The 25681-nt window shown below is 35.7% G+C and overlaps 1 protein-coding gene across 4 annotated transcripts in view; it reads right to left on the bottom strand.

Annotated features, from left to right (window-relative positions):
* Window positions 1-764: 764 nt before the first annotated feature.
* Window positions 765-25681, bottom strand: part of TRIM36 (tripartite motif containing 36) — a 56470-nt gene continuing 31553 nt past the window's right edge. For all 4 annotated transcript variants that reach the window (XM_025389118.1, XM_025389116.1, XM_025389114.1 and 1 more), the window contains 8 exons: window positions 22979-23304; window positions 20405-20551; window positions 17450-17545; window positions 13544-13797; window positions 13180-13304; window positions 9729-10016; window positions 6208-6505; window positions 765-2829 (listed from right to left, as the gene is read on the bottom strand). In XM_025389118.1, coding sequence (XP_025244903.1) covers window positions 2475-2829; window positions 6208-6505; window positions 9729-10016; window positions 13180-13304; window positions 13544-13797; window positions 17450-17545; window positions 20405-20551; window positions 22979-23137 — 1722 coding nt within the window. In that variant the 5' untranslated portion in view covers window positions 23138-23304 and the 3' untranslated portion in view covers window positions 765-2474. The remainder of the gene's footprint in view (window positions 2830-6207; window positions 6506-9728; window positions 10017-13179; window positions 13305-13543; window positions 13798-17449; window positions 17546-20404; window positions 20552-22978; window positions 23305-25681) is intronic.

The raw sequence follows: 25681 nt of genomic DNA on the forward strand, positions 1-25681 counted from the left end.
GAAATAGTTCCAAATCAAACTTAACAAAATGAAATTTCTTAAAGTTTATTTTTAAAGCAGAAGAGTCTCAAGAAAAACTCTAATTTTAGGATATTCCCATAAACAAGCATATAAAACTCCTTTAAAATGAATGCAAATCTTGTCTGATAGAACATAATTTCTTAAGAGTATTTTTGCCTATAATACTATAGCAATACAATTGATTATATTTCCACATGAGACACACTTCCAGGGCCTTATCAGATTATGGGCTGTGGCAAAAGATTTAACAGGCCCAGATTATGTTCAGTCCCCAAAAGGAGATAGCTCTGACTCCTACTATTTTCAAGAGAGCAACTGTGCACATGACAATTAAATTATTGAGAATCATAGGGACAGCCTTGAAAGAAAAAACTTTAAGACCCATCAAGCATTAGTAACGATTCATTGTGATTCACAACCCACCACAACTACCAGAGTCGCAGATCAAAGAGTATGAATGTGAACAAAGGACCGCTCATCTGGTCCAAACCTGATCTATTATGTATCAGAAAAGAAATATTAAACAATTTAATATATGCAACAATTGAAGTTTTAAGCTAAGCTTCTCTAATAATCACTTCCACAGAAATTAAGCTAATAAATGTTCACAATGATTTCATATAAAACTGTAGCTCTGAGTTATCATGTACAGCTAATCATGTTTTCATAATCAATTTCTTTCAACTTTTCATGTAAACATACTAAAAATTCCTGGAATGCAGATTTGAATAATTACACTTGAATTCTTTTTAATTTTTTATTAAAAATGAAAGAAACACAACAATTTATTTACAATTGTACAATGTTTGAAACGGCTATCCTATTCCTGTTAAAGCTTCATATTTAAAAATGTCTACATGATATGTGCTTGTACAAGGCTTGAGTATCAAACTTAACCACAAATGTGACTTTAGCAGCTTTATTGCACAATGATCCACGTAACACTGCATTATTTGCTTAGTTTAGCCTACGTCATAAAGTGCTATTCATAGATGGGAAATTAACAGCCTGCTAAACACTGAAATTCTCCATGATATTTTCTACTTGAGTTGAGGGTAAAAAGCTAATTTAATGCTACCAGCCTGAGTAACAGATTTTCATTAAAAATATAACAACAAGGACAACCAAAAAAAAAACAGGCCCAAAAGTTTTGGTTACTCTGCTAAAACATGTCAAAAGCATTCCATAAATTATTACTGCTACAATGCATAACAGTAGTTTCTGAACATTTTAACTTCAAAAAAATAAGTAGTTTAAATAAAAACCACCTACTTGTAAGAACGCCTTTCAAAAACACACAATTTAGATAGAATGTAATTCCTCAAATTAAAAGATATTTCAAAGGGTACACAGTCATTGTGATCTTAGTTATCACTTCTAAGTAATTAAATTTGTATTTTTACTGGCTTATATTAGAAATGCTTATTACCAATGAGAAACAGAAAATGCCACATAAGTGAACAATGTTATAAAAATTTATAATATATGTAATGCTACTAAAATATATAATGAACTTTTCAAACATGTAAATATAAACCAGGAAAACCTGATATGTAATAATTGGGCCAAAAATGAAAATCACAAAACACTTAGTAAGGGGGTAAAAGAATAAATATGACTTTAATATCAGTCCATCTTTACCAATATATCTGAAAAATAATTCTTTGATATAAGAACAAATATTTTCACAGAAGAAAAACTGAAGATAAATTTCTTTGAAAAAAGTATATAAAGTGAGAAGTTTAATGTGTTAGGTGAGAACTTTGTGTTTTCTGCAAGAAACCATGCTTACTACCCATGCTGGTAAATGAGTGTTACAGCTAAGCAGACTCTTAAAGTGTCCTTAACAATACAGTTTGTGGTCTTAACAAAACAGTAGTATTCCTTTTCCAGGCAATATACTTTTAATAGTTACACACTTTAAAATACATAATTTTCCACTTAAATATACTACCATTTTTATGGTGTTTTTCTTTTCACCTATCTAGAGCTTTGTTTTCCTATTGAAAACAAATGCAAGACACATTGCTTAGTACTAATTCCTATCCATAAGGCATTTAAAAAATATCTTCTCTTAGGACATAAACATGATATAAAAATGAAAAATCAAACACAAGAGAAGCATAATAAATACTTTTGTATCCCCCCCACCATCAGGAAAGTGTCAGCAACACCAGCTGAGAGAAATAAATTAGATATCCTGTACATAAAGTAAAAGCTAACCATTTCAGTATTAACTTGGAAAGAACATCTTCACTTTCATCATTTGTGAAAGGCAGAACAATGACATGGAAGACACAAGACTGTTTAGATTTTCTGTATTTCAAGAAGAATCATACTCAAACACAAGTGTGGTGACAGAACACTCAGTGATATGTAATTAGTTACGAAGGTTAACGCTAAGGCATTGCTTTGTTCACAGTTTTTGTCCTGAGTCACATCAGATGTTTCAACTACATGTCCTCTTGGTATTCCAAATATTTTGCTGTGATGGGTTCTTCAAGCTGAATTCCTCCACTGCCCATTAATGCAAATGCTGGATACAGTGTATGTGAACAGTCCACTTGGCGCTCATAAAGGCATTTCATGTGATCCATATCATAGAAACTTACTTTGCCTTTATCATAGTCAAGGAAAATCCCAATACTTGTTGGCATAGGAAGAACTCTATTTTCAGGTTCATTAGAAGAAGTAGGTGACTTGGGTATAAAAAATTTCTTCATGCCTATAGTAACTAAGGTAAACGGTTGTGAAGAATCAAAACAGGCATCCTCACTTCCACTGTCATGCCCACTGTCTTGCTCATATCTGAAACACAATACACAAAGTATCTGTATCTTCAACCATAGATCTAAGTATCTTCAAAACATTTTCACAGGATAATATACACTGATATAAAGTTAAAATAATTTTTACATCAAAAGCTTTCTATTAAAACAAAATCGAAAACATAAAAATGACACATTGCAATTTAGAATTATACCACAGACTCAGCCCCAAATTCCCTGTCATTAAACACTGCTTTAGTTACATACACAAGTGAAACCCTAGAAAATCATTTAGCCTTCCAAAAAGTGAGGGAGCAGCGGGCAGTCAAGGAACTGGTCAAATGTTAAATTTTTATAGCACAGAATCATATACAATCATGCACCACATAACATTTCAGTCAACAACAGACCTCATATACCACAGTGGTCCCATAAGATTGTAATGAAACTAAAATATTTCAGTTGGGCGCAGTGGCTCATGCCTGTAATCCCAGCACTCTGGGAGGCCAAGGCAGGTGCACCACTTGAGGCCAGGAGTTCGAGACCAACCTGGCCAACATGGCAAAACCCTATCTCTACTAAAAATACAAAAATTAGCCAGGCATAGTGGTGTATGCTTGCTACTCGGGAGGCTGAGGCACAAGAATCACTTGAACCCAGGAAGTGGAAGCTGCAGTGGATCGAGATAGCGCCACTGCACTGCAGTCTTGGCGACACAGCAAGACTTTGTCTTAAATAAATAAATAAACAAATAAATAAATAAATAAATTCCTATAGCTTACTGACGTGGTAGCCACTGTAAGGCTGTAGTATAGCCCGTTACATGTTTGTGGTGATACTGTTATAAACAAACCTGTGCTTCCAGTTGTTAACCAAAAGTGTAACACATACAATTATGTACATTATGCAATATTTAATAAGTGACTGTTACTGGCTCATGTATTTATTATACAATGTTTTTATTGTTATTGTAGATTTACTCCTTCTATTTATTAAAAAACATGTTAACTGTAAAACAGCCTCAGGCAGGCCCTTTAGGAGGTTTTCCAGAAGGCAGCACTCTTCTCTTAGGAATGACAGCTCCATGCATGTTACTGCCCCTGAAGACCTTCCAGTGGGACAAGACGTAGAAGTGGAAGACAGCAATATTGATGATCTTGACCCTGGATAGGCTATTATGTTTGTGTCTTCATTTTTAACAAAAATGCTTAAAATGTTAAAAATTTAAAAAATTAAAAAAAAAACTTGTAGAACAAGGCTATAAAAAATTTTTTTGGGGCCACGTGTGGTAGTTCACATCTGTAATCCAGCACTTTGGGAGGCTGAGGAGGGTGATCACCTGAGGTCAGGACCAGCCTGACTGACATAGGGAAACCTCATCTCTACTAAAAATACAAAATTAGCTGGGCGTGTTGGTGCATGCCTGTAATTCCAGCTAGTCGGGAGGCTGAGGCAGGAGAATTGCTTGAACCCGGGAGGTGGAGGTTGTGGTGAGCTGAGATCACACCATTGCACTCCAGTCTGGGCAACAAAAGCAAAACTCCATCTCAAAAAAAAAAAAAAAAGTATATAGATGTATAAAAAATGTATATAGATGTACAATGTGTTAGTGTTTTAAGCTAAGTGTGCCTACAAGAGAGTTAAAAAATTTTTGTTAATTGAAAGTTTATAAAGCTAAGGTTAATTTCTTAAAGAAGAATATATTTAAATAAATTTAGTGCAGCCTAAGTGTATAGTGTGTTTATAAAGTTTACAGTAGTGTGCAGCAATGTCCTAGGCCTTCAAATTCACTCATGGATGCACCCAGAGAACTTCCAGTCCTGCAAGCTCCATTCGTGGTAAGTGCCCTACACAAGCATACAATTTTTTATCTTTTATAACTTATTTTTACTGTACCTTTTCTACGTTTAGATATACAAATACTTACCGTTGTATTAAAATTGCCTACAGTATTACAGTACATGCTGTATAGGTTTGTATTCCAGGACCAAAAGACTGTTCCATATAGCCTAAGTGTGTAGCAGACCATTCCATCTAAGTTTGCGAGAACTCTATGATGTTCTCGCAACAATGAAATTGCCTTGCATTATATTTCTCAGAACATATTCCTGTTGCTAAGCTAACACATAACTGTATAAGAAAATACAGGCTGGGCACGGTGGCTCATGCCTGTAATCCCAGCACTTTGGGAGGCCGAGGCAGGTGGATCACCTAAGGTTGGGAGTTCAAGACTAGCCTGACCAACATGGAGAAATCCTGTCTCTACTAAAAATACAAAAAATTAGCTGGGTGTGGTGGTGCATGCCTATAATCCCAGCTATTTGGGAGGCTGAGGCAGGAAAATCACTTGAACCCAAGAGGCAGAGGTTGTGGTGAGCTAAGATCGCGCCATTGCACTCTAGCCTGGGCAACAAGAGCAAAACTCCGTCTCAAAAGAAAAAAGAAAAGAAAAGAAAAGAAAAAAAACAAAATACAAAGATAAGATGTATGCCCTAAACCAAGGAATTACCAGGCTAAGTGAAATATACGAGCACTGTAAAACAATGCAAGAGAAAAAAGCATGTTTCATTCTCGTCCCAAGAACTCTATTTCCTGGTTGGAATTTCAACATGGATGTATGAGGCGAACAAAGATTATGAAGCTTTTTCGCCTTTATCATAAAACAATAAAAACTTATAGAATATTTTGAAACATGTTCCCCATTTTTTTCAATATGCCTATGCGCTTTTTATATATTTTGGATAATACTGCATCAACAATGTTTATAAGGTTTCTCCACTTCTAATCTTTCTCATGTTATGAACTTTTTAAACGTTAATACGAATTTTCTATCAAGTGGACATGCCACTATGTTTTACTGTTACAATTTTCAGCATTATATAAATTTTTCACCTTTCTGCAAAAAGCTTTTCCTATCATTAGGATTGTTAAGCTGGGATACTGTTCACATGAGTGGTCAAAAATTATTTTTCAAAGCTAGTTGACCTTACTCCGTCTAAAAGAACTAAACTGCACAATCTTCATTAGTCAATCTCTTAAGAAACTGGAAGTCTTTGCTGTGGAAATATGTCTACCACGACCCAGTTTTGAAAAGGACTTAAGGGAAAGTTTAAAGACACTGTGTCCCATAAGAAAAGAACAACTTAATTGTGAAGTATGACAATTAGAGGCATTGTATTATACACCTGGGTAATTTTTATCACATAATTTAGGTAAAATGCAAAAGACTTTCAAAATTTAAAACTGTGAAGCTATATCACAATCAAGAGATATCCAAAACAGATTTCCTCATGATATTAAACTGTAACTGCTAACTCTCTTTATTCAATGTGTGATTACAAGAATGTAATAAAGCCAAATCTATTTTCAGGCTTACTTTCAAAAAATTATCAAGTTCTAGATCAATAGAAAAACCTACCTTGGACTAACTGCATCCCGGGGAGAACGGAGCCATTCTTGTAGTTTATCGCTAGAAGCAACTCCCACTTTTACCAGGTATGAATACGGTTCCACACGGAAGGCCCAGAAGTGTTTTCCTTTTGTAATGCCAGTATCTCCAATGATGTAGTCTAAGCTTGTGTAATAACCCACTTGGATGCGTTCTGCAGCAAGCAGAAGATTAAATCCAGCTCTACTCTCTACACGGTCTCTCTTCAAGTTCAGCAGGAGATGTTCATTATTATAGCCACATTTTTCATCAAAGAGGAAGCTGAAAACTAAATAGAGCTTAAAATTAATATCAGGCTAAAAATTATCATTGCTCTAGTTTGTTAAATCTGATAGGTTTTCTTACAGAAATTACTGAAGAGAGACAGGAAGCGGGAAGGAGGTGTCACACTACACCAGACAACTATGACAAACCAAACCCAACTTCGCCATATATCCTACCCAGTATATTCTCTACCTAAAAATCTTCAGAAATCTCAAAAAGCAGATGAAAATATTTTAAATACATGTGAAAATTTATTAAAACAGCTCTTTGGAATAGAGATAGCAAATCTATCAGGTATTTCACACTACTGAATTTGTTCTTTTATATTTATTAAAGATAAAAAATAAAGAGTTGTATATTTTCATAAATAACTCTATATTTTCTTATCATAAGTTTTGTTAATTTGGGACACTTTAGCTATTTTAATAAAGCTTTTTCTGTATCAACCAACATGGCAGACATAAGAAACATGGGAGAGTGTAAAAAAAACCAAAAACAAAAACATAGCCTTTGGGTTGAGAGAGACCTGGGTTTGAATCCTGCTCAAGCATTTACTAGAGTTTGATCCAAACTTTAATTTCTTCATCTACAGAATGAGGATACTACTTCCATAAGTCTATGTCGACTCAAATATATTAAGCATAACATTGGCTGCTAGCCAATGGGGAAACAACCAAAAGTCCATCAACAGATGAATAAAGAAAATGTAGTATATACATACAATGGAATATTATCCAGCCTTAAAAAGGAAAGATTTGGATACATGCTACAACATGGATAAATGTGGATACACACATTTGGATACATGCTACAACATGTATGGATAAATTTGGATATGTGCTACAACATGGATGAATTTGGATACATGCTATAACATGGACAAATAAGCCAGATGTAAAAGGACAAATATTGCATTATTCCAGTTATATGAGATACCTAGAATAGGCACATTCATAGAGACAGAAATTAGAATCGAAGTTACCAGCCTCTGGGGAGAGGGGAAACAGGAGTAACTGTTTAATGGGTACAGGGTTTCAGTTTAGAATAATGAAGTAAGGAGATACAAGTGGTGATAGTTGAACAATACTGTAAATGTACTTAATGCCAATGAGCTGTATACTTAAAAACTGTTAAGATGATACATTTTATCTTTATTACATCCCAATTTTAAAAAATGACTTCCAGGCATCATTGTGCACACCTTTAGTCCTAGCTACATGGGAGGCAGGAGGATTGCTTGAGTTCAGGAGTTTGAGGCCAGTATAGACAACACAGTGAGACCCCATCTCTCTCTCTCTATATATATATTTTTTAAACAGGCTACTAGCAGCTGGGCGTAGTGGCTCACACCTACAATGCCAGTACTTTGGGAGGTCGAGGTGGGCGGATCACTTGAGGTTAGGAGTTTGAGACCAGCCTGGCCAACATGGTGAAACCTGGCTTTACTAAAAATACAAAAATTAGCCAAGCATGCTGGCCTGCGTCTGTAACGCCAGCTACTACTCAGGAGGCTGAGGCGGAAGAATAGCTTGAACCCAGGAGACAGAGGTTGCAGTGAGCTAGTGAGCTGAGATGGTGCCACTGCACTCCAGCTTGGGTGACAGACTCCACCTCCAAAAAAAAAAAAGGCTGCTAGAAAACTACAACCATTACCAAGATGTGAGCCGACCATTCTTCCTGCTAATGCCTATTTTCCTGGCATGCTTATTTGTGCTTGCTCTCAATCTCAAAAGTCTCCCAGTTTGCAAAATAAATTTAAAGGGTCACCCTAGTCATGTATCTTCTCTCATAAAAAGGAAGACAACCCTTAACACTTCCTCTCCTCCCTCCCCCTCCACTATGTGACTGAAAACAGCGATTATGTCCAGGTTTTTCTACCACTTTCAGGCAGAAGGACTAGAAAAGGAAGCAGAAATAGCATAAACCATAAAATACTTAATACTTGCGAATTCATCCCAAAACTCTCTATCGGATTTTATTAAAATTTAAGAAATATAATTTTAGCCAATCTTATATAAGTTTGTATTCCAATTTTTCAAAAGCCACAAAGTGCATGAAAAACAAATTGTGCTTTTCTATTTTGAAGAAAAAAGGAAGAAAGGGGAGAGTGCAGAAAATATGGGTATATAAGACACTAAAAACAGGAAGGGAGCAGTGGACCTAAAATCCAATTAAAGGTATCTGTAGGGCAGCGACTGAAAGCGGAAAATGTGTTCCTGCTAACCAGGCTGAGCACAACTTTGGTTCTAAATATCCCTTGTTCATGGAGACATCATAGTGAACATCAATGAACCTTTAAAGTCATTCTCATTCTATAAAAATCTTTAGGCGCTCTATATGTAGTATCAGTGGTTTTTAACTTGGGAAGGGAGGGGGCGAAGACTGGGCATGAGGAGCTTTTAGCGCGGGAGGAAAAGCTATTCATGTGGTTCTAATATACGGCTTCCATCCCTATTAGCTGAGAATTGCCAAGTTAGATAAAAAATCCAGACAAATCAGAATTAGGTTAAATCAAAATTATATTTTAGGATATTACACCAATAAATTTTAAAAATACCTACCTAGATCTTGTGCTTTAGAGATTTCCATAAACTAACCAAAAATACAGAATTATGTATTTAAAACTTTCAAAGTACCATTTATGTTATTTTAATCCCAACTTAACAGCTCTGCTCACCCGAATTTCTTCCATGTTTTTTTTTTTTTTGAGACGGAGTCTCGCTGTGTCACCCAGGCTGGAGTGCAGTGGCGCGATCTCGGCTCACTGCAAGCTCCGCCTCCCGGGTTCACGCCATTCTCCCGCCTCAGCCTCCGAGTAGCTGGGACTACAGGCGCCCGCCACCACACCCGGCTAGTTTTTTGTATTTTTAGTAGAGACGGGGTTTCACCATGTTAGCCAGGATGGTCTCGATCTCCTGACCTCGTGATCCACCCGCCTCGGCCTCCCAAAGTGCTGGGATTACAGGGTTGAGCCACCGCGCCCGGCCATCTTCCATGTTTTTCTCTATCTGATATCAGTTAAAACCTAATCCCGTTCTCAGCCTACAAGGTAAAATTCGAGTACTCAGTTCATTTCTAAATCCCAGTTGGGACAGAAGCTACTTTTCTGGAGTCTTTTAAAAACAAGAGCTGGTTTCAATGCAGGTCTACATGGAGATATTGACTAGTTTATTTCATTAAGGTCTCGTGCAACTCTATGCTTCTTTTATTCCTGATATTCACCATACCTGGAGCTGGAGGAGTATGAAGAATCAATTCTCTGCTACAAGGACTACAGATTGAACCCTTGTAAGCTCTTACTCTGAAAGCATAGGTACTACTGTTTTCCAAGTCTTGAATTATTTTACTTGTTCCACACACTTCTATCTCATTCCATGACATTTCATCTTCTCTATTGATTTTCCGATATTCAAGAACATAGCTATCAGCTTTATCCTTTTCTGGATGGTGCCAATTTATCAAGGCATTGTTATAAACTTTGCTCTGTTCCTCATTGATCTCTGGCACATCGATGCCTGAAAGAATTATGAAATAGAAAACAACATTAAAATAGTGACATTTGAAAACCAGTGTTTTTCCTCAAAAAATAACATATAAACAATATTTAGTGATTTTTTTTTTTTTTTTTTTTTTTTTTTTCAGATGGAGTCTATCTCCCAGGCAGAAATGCAGTGGCACGATCTCGGCTCATGGCAAGCTCCACCTCCCGGGTTCATGCCTTTCTCCTGCCTCAGCCTCCCGAGTAGGTGGGACTACAGGCTCCCGCCACCACGCCCAGCTAATTTTTTGTATTTTTAGTAGAGACGGGGTTTCACCGTGTTAGCCAGGATGGTCTTGATCTCCTGACCTCGTGATCTGCCCACCTCAGCCTCCCAAAGTGCTGAGATTACAGGTGTGAGCCACCGCGCCTGGCTATTTACTGATTTCTATATTGTCCAATAATTTTCTAAATTTATAATACTATAAGAAAGCACAAAATTAAATATATTAAAATTTTTAATATATTTTATATTTAAAAGGTATATCTATACTTATAACTGAAAGGAGAAATAATAAAAAAGAAAACTGACTCAAAGCCACAAGTAAATTTTTTTTAAACACATGCCTTCTACCTACTGAATAATAGCCCATGACTTGAAATTTTTTTTACCTATGTCCTTCCCTAAACAAACTATTATTTTAATATTTTAAAATCTAAGTCTGGTAAGAATATCAAATTCTCAACGAATTTTTTTTTTTTTTTTTTTTTTGAGACACAGTCTTGCTCTGTTGTCCAGGCTGGAGTGCAGTGGCATGATCTCAGCTCACTCCAGCCTCCGCCTCCCAGGTTCAAGTGATTTTCCTGCCTCAGTCTCCCAAGTAGCTCGGATTACAGGTACGTGCCACCACGCCCTACTAATTTTTTGAGTTTTTAGTACAGACGGGGTTTCACCACGTTAGCCAGGATGGTCTCGATCTCCTGACCTCGTGATCTGCCCACCTTGGCCTCCCAAAGTACTGGGATTACAGGCGTAAGCCACTGGTGCCTGGCCTCTCAATGAATAGTATATCATTTCTTTTCATATTTTATTCTGTAGAGTTGCAAAGCAAATTAATTTTTCTGAATACAATCATGATACATATTTTTGTAAGGAAATCAGAAACTAAAAAATACACATTAAAAGATTTTACTATAACCTTTTTGTATAGAACCTGCCAGTATTTTCCCCCTCAATGGCATACTACTACATGGATATATCAACATTTAACTGTTGAGTTTTGGAAACAGGTTTCTGGTTTTTCACTAAAAATAAAATGATTAAAAGCTAAATCTTTGTTCATATGCATAGTCCTTTCTATAGAGCCAATTCCTAAGCTTAACTGCTGGAATCATATGCTAAGAACAATATGCTATAAAAGCTACACACACACTTTTATGTCAAATCACAGAGAAGGACATGAATAAGAATCAGAAGTCTGTCTCCTCTCCTTATTCCCCAATGGATAAGCATGTCTGCGTATGCTGCATTTATACAACTGAACGTTATGCAGCCATAATGCGTTCTGGAAAGTTATCCTAAATACATTTTAAAATTAAAAAAAAAAGTTACAAAATAACACAAATAGTATATCCCCTACCCCATATCCTTTTTCTTTCTTTTTTTGAAAGACAGCTTTCAAAAAAAAAAAAAAATGCATGTAGCAAAAAGCGAGGGGAAGATCCATCAGCCAGAAGCTAGGTGACTACTATCCCATTCTCATCCATCTGTTTCCTTGCTATACAATGGTATAACCCAGGATCACCCACCCTCAACCTCACCTTTCCAGCAACCACTTTGGGATCCAAAGGGAGGGAGGACCTAGGACTCACAAGTAAGCAAAAATATATTTGTATATATATACTCTTCAAGTATACATTTTGGAAACACAGTATAGTGTATGAAATACAAACAGCATTTTAAGTGACGACAAATATCTTTGAAAAAATAAGGTAGTCATAATAAATAAATATCAGATTCAGGTACAGATTTGAAAAAGGGGTTGCAGTTAATCCTTCAGAGTTTTAAACTTTTAACAAGACAAATTTCCTTTCATTAACATACAAATCTACAAATCTGTACCTATAAAGTAATCACACTATAAGCATATCTTTCTAAGGACTGTAATTGTTCACCATCACTAGAAGAGAAACCTTAGGGAGAGGAATGAGGTGAGCAGAAGAAAAACAGGCAAGGAAGACCTCCCTGCTAGGGAGTACCAAAATAGAAACATAAGCAAGTGTTATGGGCTGAACTGCATCCTTCCCCAGTCCCCCAGATCCCACCCTCGCCCCTGGAAATTCACAAGTTGAAGTCCTAAACCCCAGTACATACCTCAGAATGTGACTGTATTTTAAAATACGGTATTTAAAGAGGAAATTAAATTAAAATCAGGTCATTAGAATGGGCCCTACTCCAATATGACCAGTGTCCTTATAAAAAGAGAAGATTAGATTACACACAAACACAAACAGAGGACCATGTGAAGACACAGGGAGAAGACAGCCATTTATCAACCAAGAGGAGAGATTCAGAAGAAACCAACCCTGTCAACACCCTGATCTCCGACTTTTAGTCTCCAGAAATGTAAGAAGATGAATTTGTTTGAGCCACTCAGTCTATGGTACTTTTGTCACTGCAGCCCAAGCAAACTAATACAGCAATGTAAACAGCCTGCAGATTCCATCTCTAGGCTTCTGTTCGAGAAAGTCACATACACTTGCCCCAAAAATTCTGACAAGGATGTGCAATACAGCATTGCTTTATAAAAGAGGAAAAAAATAGAAAAAAAAGTATCTTAGTAGGAAAATGATTTATTTATTTATGAAATACTGTAAACAGTTAAAATATCACTTTAAATCAAAATTTCACATAACAAATATTTACGTTAATTTTCTAAAAAGGAATTTACAAAAAGAACACATACAACATAATGTTATTTATGCAATGTTTAAAAACACACAAACTAATGGAACATAGTTTTTGTGCATAAAAATACAGTTATAAAAACATAAATAGGATATGATTTCAGGATGCTACGATAGTCCTGGGCAAGTGATATGCTGCTTTATAATGTCAAATTTAAGAGAACTTGTGTTTTCTTCCACACTATATAAATTCAGACAAAAAGAATGAGGTTTTTGCCTTCATTAAGACTTACCACTAGAGAAAAAGGATAATTCTCCAAGAAGTTCTGTTTGTTTAGAGGTATTAACAACATAGTCTTCAAAAGAAGTCTGAGCTGCAGGTCTAAAGCTCTTCAAAGATTCTGTGGCTTTCTGTATTCTGCAGACAGATATTTTATACAAAAAATGATTCTTCAAGAAGGCAAATCAAACTAAATATCTGCAACATGATTAACAAAATAACACCCACACTTCATTCAAAATTAAAGTTAAGAATGAGGCAAGATGTACCTCACATTAACACAGCATTATGGACCACTCAGAGCTACAGTGAGAATACACAGCAGCATTTAATAAAATTGCTCAAGAGGTTCTGAAGTTAGAAGTAAAAGAGAATACCTGAGGTGGAGCTGCTTTGCTGTTTGCACAAAGCAGGACTGATCCGTCTCCTTTAGCACTTCTTGAGCATATCCCACAAGTCCATTGTTCTCTAGAAGTCCCTGGTACTCCTCCATTTGAGTCTGAAATTTGTCTAATCTTAGTTTCTTGGAGGAGTCAATTGCTTTCAAAACAGATGATTTCCTCTCTTCCAGAATTTCAAAGAGCTTTTCAAAATGTGTAATTGCTTCCTCTTTAGCCCTCTCTCCATTACACTATGAAAAAACAGTATCTCCATTACACTAAGATAAAGCATTGCCTCTTCTGTTAAACCCAAATGGCTTTCCACAAAGTTCTACATAATTATATTTCATCTATGTGATGACAACATTATCAAAATTCAATAAAACCAACCTAGATATTATAAAGAAAAAAAGTTTTATCTGACTCTGAAATATTCAGAACAATATTTTGGCATCAAATACATTCAGCAAAGAACAAATGACAACTTTTATTCAGATTTACTTTGTAATTTTGTAGTATTGTACTTCCTTAAGCTTTTCGTCTCCAAAGTCCAGTATAGACAATTTAGTCAATTAAATAAGAGAACAATCTTTCAGTGGTATATAAAGGAATTTGAAGGAGAAATAAACTGATTTAACCAAAAACAGGAAGACACAAGTCCAGAGCTTTGAATTCATTTCAAATTCAGAAATGTTTTAACCCTTTCTACGCTACTCCAACTTTTTAAAAAGTTGTTTTTGTTTTTGTTTTTTTGAGATGGAGTCTCTCTCTGTCACTCAAGCTGGAGTGCAGTGGCGCGATCTCGGCTCACTGTAACCTCTGCCTCCCCGGTTCAAGTGATTCTCCCGCCTCAGCCTCCCAAGTAGCTGGGACTACAGGCACGTGCCACCATGCCCGGCTAATTTATTTTCATATTTTTAGTAGAGATAGGGTTTCGCAGTGTTAGCCAGGATGGTCTCGATCTCCTGACCTCGTTTGTGATCAACCCTCCTTGGCCTCCCAAAGTGTTGGGATTACAGGCATGAGCCACCGCACCCGGCCTAAAAAAGTTTTTAGCTACAAAACTCTAAAATATGACATTCTTTACTAAGATATAAAAATAAAAGTATCCTCTTCACATTAATATAATTTAATTATAATTAAATCCTGACTTAGCTGTGTGACCATATGCTAATCATTTCACTTCTCTTTCTGTTTTTCTCTTCTGAAAACAGGGGATAAGAAAAACTATTTAGGTTTTTCTGAAGAGACTTTAAAAGGTTATTTACATAAAGTACATACCACAATGTCACATACTCTAAATAAACATTCATACAAACTGTCAGAAAATGATCCTAGTATTGGTTAAACATTCTGAATTCCTATAAAATCAGAGCTCATGATTTGAGAGGACTGGCAAAGCACTCCTAAGCAGTTATTATAACAGACTCACAGCAGCCAACAGAAAAAAGTCTTCGAGAACACTTTTTTTTTTTTTGAGACGGAATCTCGCTGTGTTGCCCAGGCCATAGCACAGTGGCGCGATCTCGGCTCACTGCAAGCTCCGCCTCCTGGGTTCACGCCATTCTCCTGCCTCAGCCTCCTGAGTAGCTGGGACTGCAGGCGCCTGCCACCATGCCCATTTAATTATTTTTTGCATTTTTAGTAGAGATGAGGTTTCACCGTGTTAGCTAGGATGGTCTGGATCTCCTGACCTCATGATCTGCCTGCCTCGGTCTCCCAAAGTGCTGGGATTACAGGTGTGAGCCACCACACCCGGCTTTTTTTTTTTTTTTTTGAGACGGAGTCTCACCCTGTTGCCCAGGCCAGAGTGCAATGGTGTGATCTCGGCTCACTGCAACCTCCGCCTCCCGGGTTCAAGCAATTCTCCTGCCTCAGCCTCCCGAATAACTGGGATTACAGGCACGGGCCACCATGCCTAGCTAATTTTTTTGTATCTTTAGTAGAGACAGGGTTTCACTATGTGAAACCTGTGGCCAGGCTGGTCTCGAACTCCTGACCTCGTGATCCACCTGCCTCGGCCTCCCAAAGTGCTGGGATTATAGGCGTTAGCCACTGCACCTGGCCAAGAACATTCTTAAAAGCTGATAATATATGGCAGAAGTGTACTGTGCATTTTCCAATGGCTTCCAGCCAACACCAACATAATGAAAGGAAATTTTTTCCAGATCTCCTGTTTCCTAACACTGAAAACCACATATTTTTAAAAGAGAGGGAGTAGAAGGTAGTGATATTTTGATAGTATTTCACTGACAAATCACAACATTAAACTCAGAAATATTATTATAGATTTTTTTCCAGCTAAGTATAATTACAGATAAAAAGACAGTATCACCACCATCACTGAGTAAAGGTCAAGAATGGAGGCAAGTTATCTACCATAAAAAAAATCCTTATTGATAAGCCTGCAGATACAGCTTAGGCAAATGATACAAAACAACTCAATAATGTCCCCACGATCACAAGGAATCGGTGTCTACATGAATACTTGACACCTAAGTTCTGCAATTTTTAACCTATTGATGACAAATCCCAAAACAGACTCTCGGTCTTTATTTCAGAAGTGAAGGGCAGCAGGACCAAGAGGACCAACAAACAAGGCTACTAATAAAATGACCAAAGATGCAACACTTGAAGCAAACTACTGAGGTGATCATCTGCTTTGTGTTGAGACAGTCTGTCATTTAATCCAACAAAAATATGAAAAAGAAAACCCCAAACTGCATGGAAAAACAACTGACAGGTAGTAAAGATCAGGAAAATAATATTAAAAACAAAAGCACTACTGGTAAGGGTGTTAATTTACATGATTTCTCAATAATTTCACCCTATATTAGAAAAAAATTTCTTCAAGTAACAGAGTCATACTAGCTGGGATATTTTTATATTTAATTACCAAAAATCAGGAGTAATGGCTCAACTTCGTTTCAAATGGAGAAGAAAAACAAGTGTACAACAAAGTCAATGAAGAATATCTGGACTTTTAAAATAACCCAACCCAATCCCCTTTTACTATATTTTTAAAATGTTATCTTTTCCAATTTTTTATTAAAACATAATACACAAATGGAAAAATGTACATGTAAGTATAAAGACTAATAAATCTTTACCCACACACTCAATATAACCAGCATCCAACAGAAAATCCAGCTTAGATAAAAGAACATTACAAGTATTCCAGAAGCCTCCATATAACCTTTCCAGACACTGATCCACCCCTCCTCAACTCTAACAATGTCATCTAGTTTCACCTTTTTTGGTACTTTTTATAAATGTAATCACATGGTATGTATTCCTTTGTGTCTGGCACCTTCCTTTCAACATTATTGCAAGATTAATCGACACTGCTGTGTGCAGCTGCACATCATTCATTCTTATTGCTGTTTTTATTCTACTGTTAATGGGCATGTGGGTAGATCCCACTTTGTGACAACTACAAACAAGGCAGCCACCAACATTCTAATATATGTCTTTTGGGGAACATATATAGGGTATACACTCAGGAATACCTAAAATTTAAAATAAACCTGGTCTAATCTGCATATAGCACATTTTCCAAAAGTGATCTATTAATTTTAAAAAATATAATAAAAATAAGTAAAACCTATCAGTTCCCTCATATTACTATTACATATTTTTGAGATCTTGTTAGTTGCCACACAAATAGTCATTTTTCCCTCTGTGTTCCAGTATCATTTAATCACTAGCTTTATCACAGAAGTGACCGCACAACATTGTAATTCATTTTTTATATTTGTTTCCAGAGCCCCAGAAAAGCAGGGGTGAAATCTAACACAACTTTGTATTCCCAGCTCATATAATACTCTCAGGATTTTATGAACAAATGAGTGAATGTCTAGATAAAATAATAATTTAAAATATGTAAGATAGTTTATCACTTACCTCTGTTTCTTTCATTAACAAGTTTAGTTCAGATATTTGACTCTTCACTTGGCTTTCCTTACCAATAAGGTAATCAATATCCTTTGAAAGTTTTTCCTGTTGAAACACATTCATAACACAAATGGACAAAACGGGAGTTTAACAAAGACCTTGCAGAGTTTTTTTTTTTTTTAATTACACAGGACTCATCCTCTTCTACAGCCTCTGATAAACAGATAATAAAATCAACTATGGCAATTATCATTATTAACCCAGAGTAAACAATTAATGGCCTTAGGCACAGAAGGCCAAAGGATGTATGAAATATTAGAATCAGTTGGAAAAAAAAACAAGGTAATAATGATTAGTCAAAACTTCTGAATATAAAAATAATACATTTTTATAGTTTCATTGTCATTCCTAGAGCTCCTGCTCCTAAGGCTTCTAAGTAAATGGAAGAGCAGCAATTCAAATAGTTTTGTCTTCAGATTTTACAATTTACTCTCACGAACACCCACGTGCGCGCGCGCACACACACACACCCCTATACACAATAGGAATAGCAACAAAGAGCCTTCCAAAATAATATTCACAGTCCATCCCAGCCTATGAAATAATTACACAATAATGAAAATAGTTTTATAAAAACAAGCAATTTCCAGAGCTCATTGAGTGATCTGTCTGTAAGGCAGACATTTTGAAGTATAGTTTCTTTCCCATAGAAATGCCGTCATAGGTTTTGGTGAGATCTCTGGTCTTGCCCAGAAAACCTACTCTGAAATACACAAAAAACAAAACACAAAAGCCCCGAAACACCATGGGGTAAAAAGTTGTAACAGAAAAATGTATTCAGAGTCTAAATAAGAACAAGAACATCCAGAAAATGCCTTTCAAGCTGTAGCCCTTACAGGCCGATCTGAGCATTTCAGGCTCAGTTTCCACCAATGACTTGAAAGGAAAAGGGTGTTCAAGAAGGAGGCACTATTAAACACTAAACACTATTCCGCAGGCTGAGAGGTACTTCTTACCACCAAGCTGAAAGTAAAATGGCAATTCTGACAATACCATCCCTAACAGGCCCATGTGGAAATCAGAAGTACTAGGTGCAAGTGGTGGTACCCTTTTTAACTACGGTAGCAATGAGACAAATTTGGCCATTTAAATTTAAGTAAGGCTTAGTTCTATGATAGCAGCTTACATTAGAACTACAAGATAGGAAAAGGTAAGTTAATTGACTCAAAGAGGTAAGGACCAGAGAAGGATACAGGGCAGAATTCAGACGCATGATCTAAAAGCACTACACTCTCTGAGTTTTAATGCTCAAAGTATCTGGCCAACTACATGTTTATCTGAGAACAGCTTTTATCTGAGACAGCTCCAGTCTTAATAGTCCCCTCAAATATAGCCAGTTTGTTTTAAAAGACTAGATTAGTTTTGTCTCCAAAAAGTATATGCACCACACAGAAAATAGGCACTGAAGATTAAAATGTAAAAAGACAAGGCTACCACTAACTCCTTTAGATAAATCAGGACCCCAGTTCTTTAGGCACTAATCAGAGGCTAATTTCTCAGGGAATTCAAAACTGCTCAGAAGCTTTCCTCTGGATCGGTCGTTCTCAAACACCAGTGTATATCAGAGTCTCCTGAGGGCAAACTAAGAACCCTGAGGAGATGCAGCTGAGTCCAAGGAGGCCATACGTTGTAAGGCATGTACCTAAGAAGAGACTGTTGTAAAGAGAAAGAACTCCAGAGACACAAACAGTCCCCCTTATATATTCAGCAGTCCTCATCAACTCTTGTGTGTGAGGAAACTGCCCAAGCCTAGGCAAAGAATTACCCTACAGGCCCTGAGGAAACAATGCCAGGAGCTTACACAAGGCTGGGAAGAGTGTCTGTTCCCCACCAGTCAGATTAAAAAAACAAACAAACAAAAAAAAACAACCTCAAAATTCACAGGGCATTGAAAAAAGTAATCAAAAGCTTTTACTTCGATAGTCAGGTAACATTAGCCCTTAGAACCAAATGCTGTTCTGTCCTGCCTCACAAAGTAAGATCCAAACGTTTCCAAGTAACTTAATCACATACTCAAAGAAAACAGCATTTGTAGGAATACAAAAATATCCAATAACTGGCAGCCAATCAAAAATTAGCAGGCATGCAAGGTAGCAGAGGAATATAAACTCTAATTAAAAAAAAAATCAATCAAAATTGACCTAGTGAAACAGATGAGAGAATTAGTAGGCAAGAACAATTATACAATTATACCTGTATTCCATATGTGCAGAGAAGATAGAGCACAACATAAATATAAAATGTAAAACAAAACAGTTTGCATATATGCAATTAGATAGAGGCAAAAAATGCATACACGTATTGTTAGAGAGGAAGGAAACAAAATGGGTAGTAGGTATACAGACGATTTCTTTTAAAAATATTGTTTAAAGGGAAAAAGAATAAAACAAAAAGTTTTCTACCACTGCCTGCTTTGCTGTTGTTATCAAATTTGAAAGTTTTAAACATCATCAATAAAGCTAACAGAAAGGAAGTAATTCAGTTTTAAATCGTAAAGGTGCCATCAGAATGAACAAAATACTGATTCTATAGGCAAGAAATAAGAATCAAGTGTCTTAAAACAGCCACAACCCTTTAAAGTATGTCAATCCTATGTAGACATCCATTATTATAGACATTGGGCTCATTTGGGTATCATGATGAAGTGTCCTTCATCCTTCTCTCTTCCCTCAGAATTCAGAGCTAATGCAATATAGGTGACAATATATGCCAGGCCTTATCAGTACTACAAATAACTGTTCATCAGAAATACTAACAACCTAATATTAGTGATCATTAAGTAACACTTTAACTCAGTTTAGTACAAAAAAGGTCATGTAACCACCATGATTTTAAAAATTAAAAGTTAAAGGCATAAAGTAAAGTTACGAAGAATCAAAATTCTGTTCCAAAAATAAGTCCTACCTTTAAGGTTTTGTAGGCACTGCTCATGGTGGTTACACGGTGGTTGGCATGATTACCACCCAACTTACACAGATGGCAAACTGGCCTCCGACATAATTCACAGTACATGTTTATTCTCTCTGTTTCATGTTCTGGGCACATTAAAATCTATTGAGTAAAGAATAAAAGTGTGATTAAGGATCTAGGTTTCAAGTAACCTGACAAACTACCAAAATACAAAGATTTCCTTTACAAAATCACTAAATAAAGCCATTTAAATGAATATGAATGTAAAAAGAAAAATGGTCGATACGTCGCATGAAAATTCTGTATATCGAAATTACTATTTTTCAATTTGAGGGTTCAAATGATTAATGTGTAGATGTTGTCTACAGCCATACCCCTCTGAACGTGCCCAATCTCTTCCTAATATGTAAATGTTATTTCTCCAAAACTTGTTCAGTTAGAGTTTCATTCCTATCAGATTCAAATGGAATGAACACTTAGCCAAGTTAGAAAGGCCATCTGACCACACTGATGAGGCAATTCTTAACTATCATTGTCAATATTTTTAATGAAGTACCATAACAATTTATGAGACTCATGGCCTCAGTAACAGAAATCTGTTACTAAAAGAGTCTCAGAAAACTTTATAAGCTTCTAGATGTGTTTCCTTTTACAAATTAATTACAAATGCACTGACCAAATTTGGAACTGTTTTTCTGATTTGTCTACCTTTTTACTCTGTAAACTATTATCGTAGAGGACTAAAAGCTATCTGATAAATAACATATGAAATTTTATGTAAAATAACTGTTTTCATTTGAAAGGGGAAATTCCTTTTAGTATGTTAATAAAATCAAAAGTTGTTAAAGATTCCAACAGATTACATTTTAAGCAACTGTAACTTGTCTGATAACTTATAGACATTTATTTATTTATTTACGAGACGGAGTCTCGCTCTGTCACCCGGGCTGGAGTGCAATGGTGCGATCTCGGCTCACCGCAACCTCTGCTCACTGCAACCTCTGCTCACTGCAACCTTCACCTCCTGGGTTCAAGCAATTTTCCTGCCTCAGCCTCCCAAGTAGCTGGGATTACAGGCATGTGCCACCATGCCCAGCTAATTTTGTAACTTACATTTAAAAGGAACAAACAAAAAGTACAATATAGAAAGTCCTAATACCAATATATAGGCTCAGGAGAAAAACAATTGGAAAATGTTTCAAGTTTTTCAGCATGTCCAAGCTTCCACATCCCCAAAGCCATTACATTTAAAATAAAATAAAATAAAAAGTTTGTCTATCTGCAAGAAATGATCAAAAGAACTCAACGTTATAGGCAAATATTCCATAGCAGTAAGGAACACCATATTTTGGACACCGTTTTAGAATTTTACTATATTGAGCAGCACTAACTACTTGACAAATGAAATGTTTCTCAGTATAATCTATCTGTATTTCTTTTGGTCTTATCAATGTTTTATTATATTTGTAAACAGAAACTGTAAGGCTATACTTAAAATTTCCTTAAATCTTTAATTCACAAAGACCCAACCTTAATAAAAGTCATTTAATCAAAGGTTATTTCATGGCAGAAATAATTTAAAAGAAACATTAAAACATCAGGTTGAAGTTACAAATTTTTAAAAATTGATGGCCTTGAGCATTTAAAATGAGGAATATAATAGAGGATTAAAAGCTATCTGATGAATCTACTGCCAGACTGACACAGTTTGAGAAAGGTCATTCAAAATGTGACAGCACAGATGGTTTTTGCCTTAATCTACCAATCCTTCACTATTTAATATAAGAAATAGCTCATAGTTTCAAAAAAACTTTTGAGTTTTTCCCATTTTTTATTACAAATTAAAGGTTTTACACTTAAGAATGCAAATAGATTTTCATACACAGGTTACTACGTTATAAGGAATAAGAACTTTGAAAAACTCAACCACAGGTTTTAAAAATTGATATAAATCAGAAAGAAGTGAAGATATCAAAAGATCAGTTTATTTCCAGGCACATAGCAGGGCAAACAATACATAAACTTCTTTTGAGCAATATTAAAAAAATTACTCAGAACGTTTAAGAAATGCAAATTCTACTTTAGATAACATATAGCCATTATATCACAAGCTACAAGCTACAAAATATTAGGCTGTAGTTACTTTTATTCATTGTACAATTCTAGCTAACTAAAAACAAAAATACGTTTCGCAGTCAAACTTTTTAAGCAATTATGGATTTATCACACTAAAGCACAAAAAGGCTTTTTAACTTTAACCATTTCAATCTTAAAGAGTATATCTGAGATAACCTTTAATCAGAGTTATCATTACAAACATTCATTTATTGTAGTGTATCACACTGGATTATAATAGAATAAACCACAATATTGCCCTCTATTGGTGGGGATGTTTAGCCCCATAGTAAGTAACTCCAGCCAACTAGGCCTTAAGTTCTCATACCTGCTTTAAAAGTTATTTCCTTTCTGTCAAGTTCTAGATTCAATATATTTATTTCATAACATTAAGTTACATAAACGTTTCACAACATTAAGTTAAAATAACACTCTAATAAAAACTTCACTTACCTTGGGTCTAAAGTTAGTAGTTGGACCAACATACTCATGTTGAGCTTTTATTGTACCCCAAGGATGATGAATTTTGAAGCATTCATTGCAGTAACTTGCACTACAGTCCATGCAGCTTTTTGTGGATTCCTGAGGTGGTGGTTTACAAAGGTCACACATAATGGCTGTGGCTGCCCTAGCTGCCTGCCGATATCTTTCCACAATAGTTTCCAAAGTGAAGTTTCGAAACAGACCATTGATTCCTCGTTCTCCAAGATCCACATCATGCTCACAGCCAGGGCAAGGAAAAATAGTTGTCCTCGGGGTCAATGAATTGCGCTTCCACCCTGTGTAATTAGTAAGTCTTTGTTTAGTTACAGCTGTAGGAAAATGATTAGAATGAAGGAAAGAGGAGTCCTGTCTTACAGACATATCTACAAATATATCACAAAAACAGTATCCGAAGTGGCTCCACATGAAATTTGTATTGTGAAAATGTTTTTAAAAATTTTTCCTTAGTATACAAAAGACAAGCCCAAGTTATTAGTTATCAAATCAAAAAGGAAAATATTCTATAGTAAACCCACATCAAACCCATATTAAATCATAAAGATAAAACATATAATACAATACTACATAGGGTCAAGATCTTTTAAAATTATATAATTAGCATTTATAGTTACTTTTATACACTATATCCAAAGGCATTGAAATGAACAGTCTTTGCTGACTGACAGGAAATGAGTTGATACATAAAAGAGCAGGGGTCCCTAGCACAAGGCCTGTGAAGACGCGCCAGGCAGATCCATGAACTATTGGAAATCTTTCATCTATATACATATGCATATTTTCTGGTAAAACCCCACAGCTTTTATCAGATTTCCAAAAGAGTATGTGACGTGACCCCAGAATTTTTAAAAACACTACAATAGAGGGTTTCCCACTGTAGTATTGTTTTATCTGGAAAAATTCAGTAGGGAAGATCATTAGTTAACCTAGTGCAATCTACAGAAGAGTGAAAAATGCATTCATAGACCTATAATTCAGTGATTTTTAAGAGGGACCAACCATTTAATATCTTCTTATGACCTGAAACAAAGAATCATTAAGATTACTTAATTCAGTAAGCCAAAAGTTGCCCCAAAAATACTGCCAATACTTTTACAACATATATAAAACAATGAATGACCTTAAACATCACACTTTCCAATTTTAATAAATCAAGAAACCAATGTATGACAGTCCTTACTCACTGGTTCACAGGACTCCAGGGTTGTCCATTTACCACAGGTGCATGCATACCATATTACCCCATTTGTAAATCTGTTCTTTTTTTTTTTTTTTTTTTTTTTTAAGACGGAGTCTCACTCTGTCGCCCAGCCTGGAGTGTGATCTCAGCTCACTGCAACTTCCGCCTCCCGGGTTCAAGCAATTCTCTGCCTCAGCCTCCTGAGTAGCTGGGATTACAGGCGCCCACCACCACGCCTGGCTAATTTTTATATTTTTAGTAGAGATGGCATTTCACCATCTGGCCAGGCTGGTCTTGAACCCCTGACCTTGTGACCCACCCACCTCAGCCACCAAAAGTGCTGGGATTACAGGCGTGAGCCACCGTGCCCGGCTGTAAATCTGTTCTTAAGAGTATGTAGTCTTACTTGCCCACAAAATAAGTCCCTTAACATAAACACAAACTTCTTAACCTACATTCTTTCATACTACCATGTAACCAATATCAAAAATGAATGGCTGAATTTGGTATACCACATAACTGTCATCACTCAAAAGAATGTCTTAAAAGATGTCTGACATGATATCAGTTCAGGTAAAATTTAGCAATCAGCCCACAATATTACTTATTGGAAGTGATGTTATAGCATGCTATATGGCACTGGGCCCCAAAATCTACTCATACAACAAACATGCAGAATATTTTAGTATCTTCATTTAAAGATATTTTAACCTTTACATTTTTAAACATTAATGCATACAAAAAAGCTGCCCAATAAAAATTTGAAAATCCTAAAATATATCCAGATAATAATTCTAAAAACATGCAATACAATCCAAAATCTTTCACACCACAGCAGGCATATAATGAAATAAGCAGCAAAGCTACTTTGAAATCACATGCCAATGAAAATTTCATTTAGGAAATAAAACAAGCCAAACAATTCTGGAAATGGTATGGTGCAGTGGTCAAGTTTAAAAAAATGGAAATTCATATTTAATTGCAGGTTTCCATACATGAACTAGGTGATGAAAATTTAGATAAATAGAAAACTAATATCAAAAATGTTAAAAAATGAGTTATTTTTGGTTTTATGAAGATTATGACCAATTAAAGTAATGGGATAATGAAAAGTAAATAATGACAACAAAATCAAGCTTTAACATGTATGCTGGTGACACCCAGACTTGGGTCCTCAGAAATTTGAAAACAAAAACAAAAACAAAGAAGTTTCATCCCTTTTCTGTATACCTCTGCTAATGTATTTTTACAGTAAAAAAAAGTGTGAAACACTAAACTTCTTAAATCAGACATTATATTAAGACGTAATTTTTCACAACTCATTCAAATAGATACCTTGGTTATTTTTCTGAACTGATCTTGAAAGTTCTCAAATATTTCTTACAAATGCTAAAGAACTTTTATTTCATCTGTCTTATACTTCTTTCATTGTGTTCATAAAAACAAACAGTAGATGTTCAGAGCAATAAACAAAA

The sequence above is a fragment of the Theropithecus gelada genome, chromosome 6 (genome assembly GCF_003255815.1).
Source record: "Theropithecus gelada isolate Dixy chromosome 6, Tgel_1.0, whole genome shotgun sequence".
In the NCBI taxonomy this organism is placed as follows: Eukaryota; Metazoa; Chordata; class Mammalia; order Primates; family Cercopithecidae; genus Theropithecus; species Theropithecus gelada.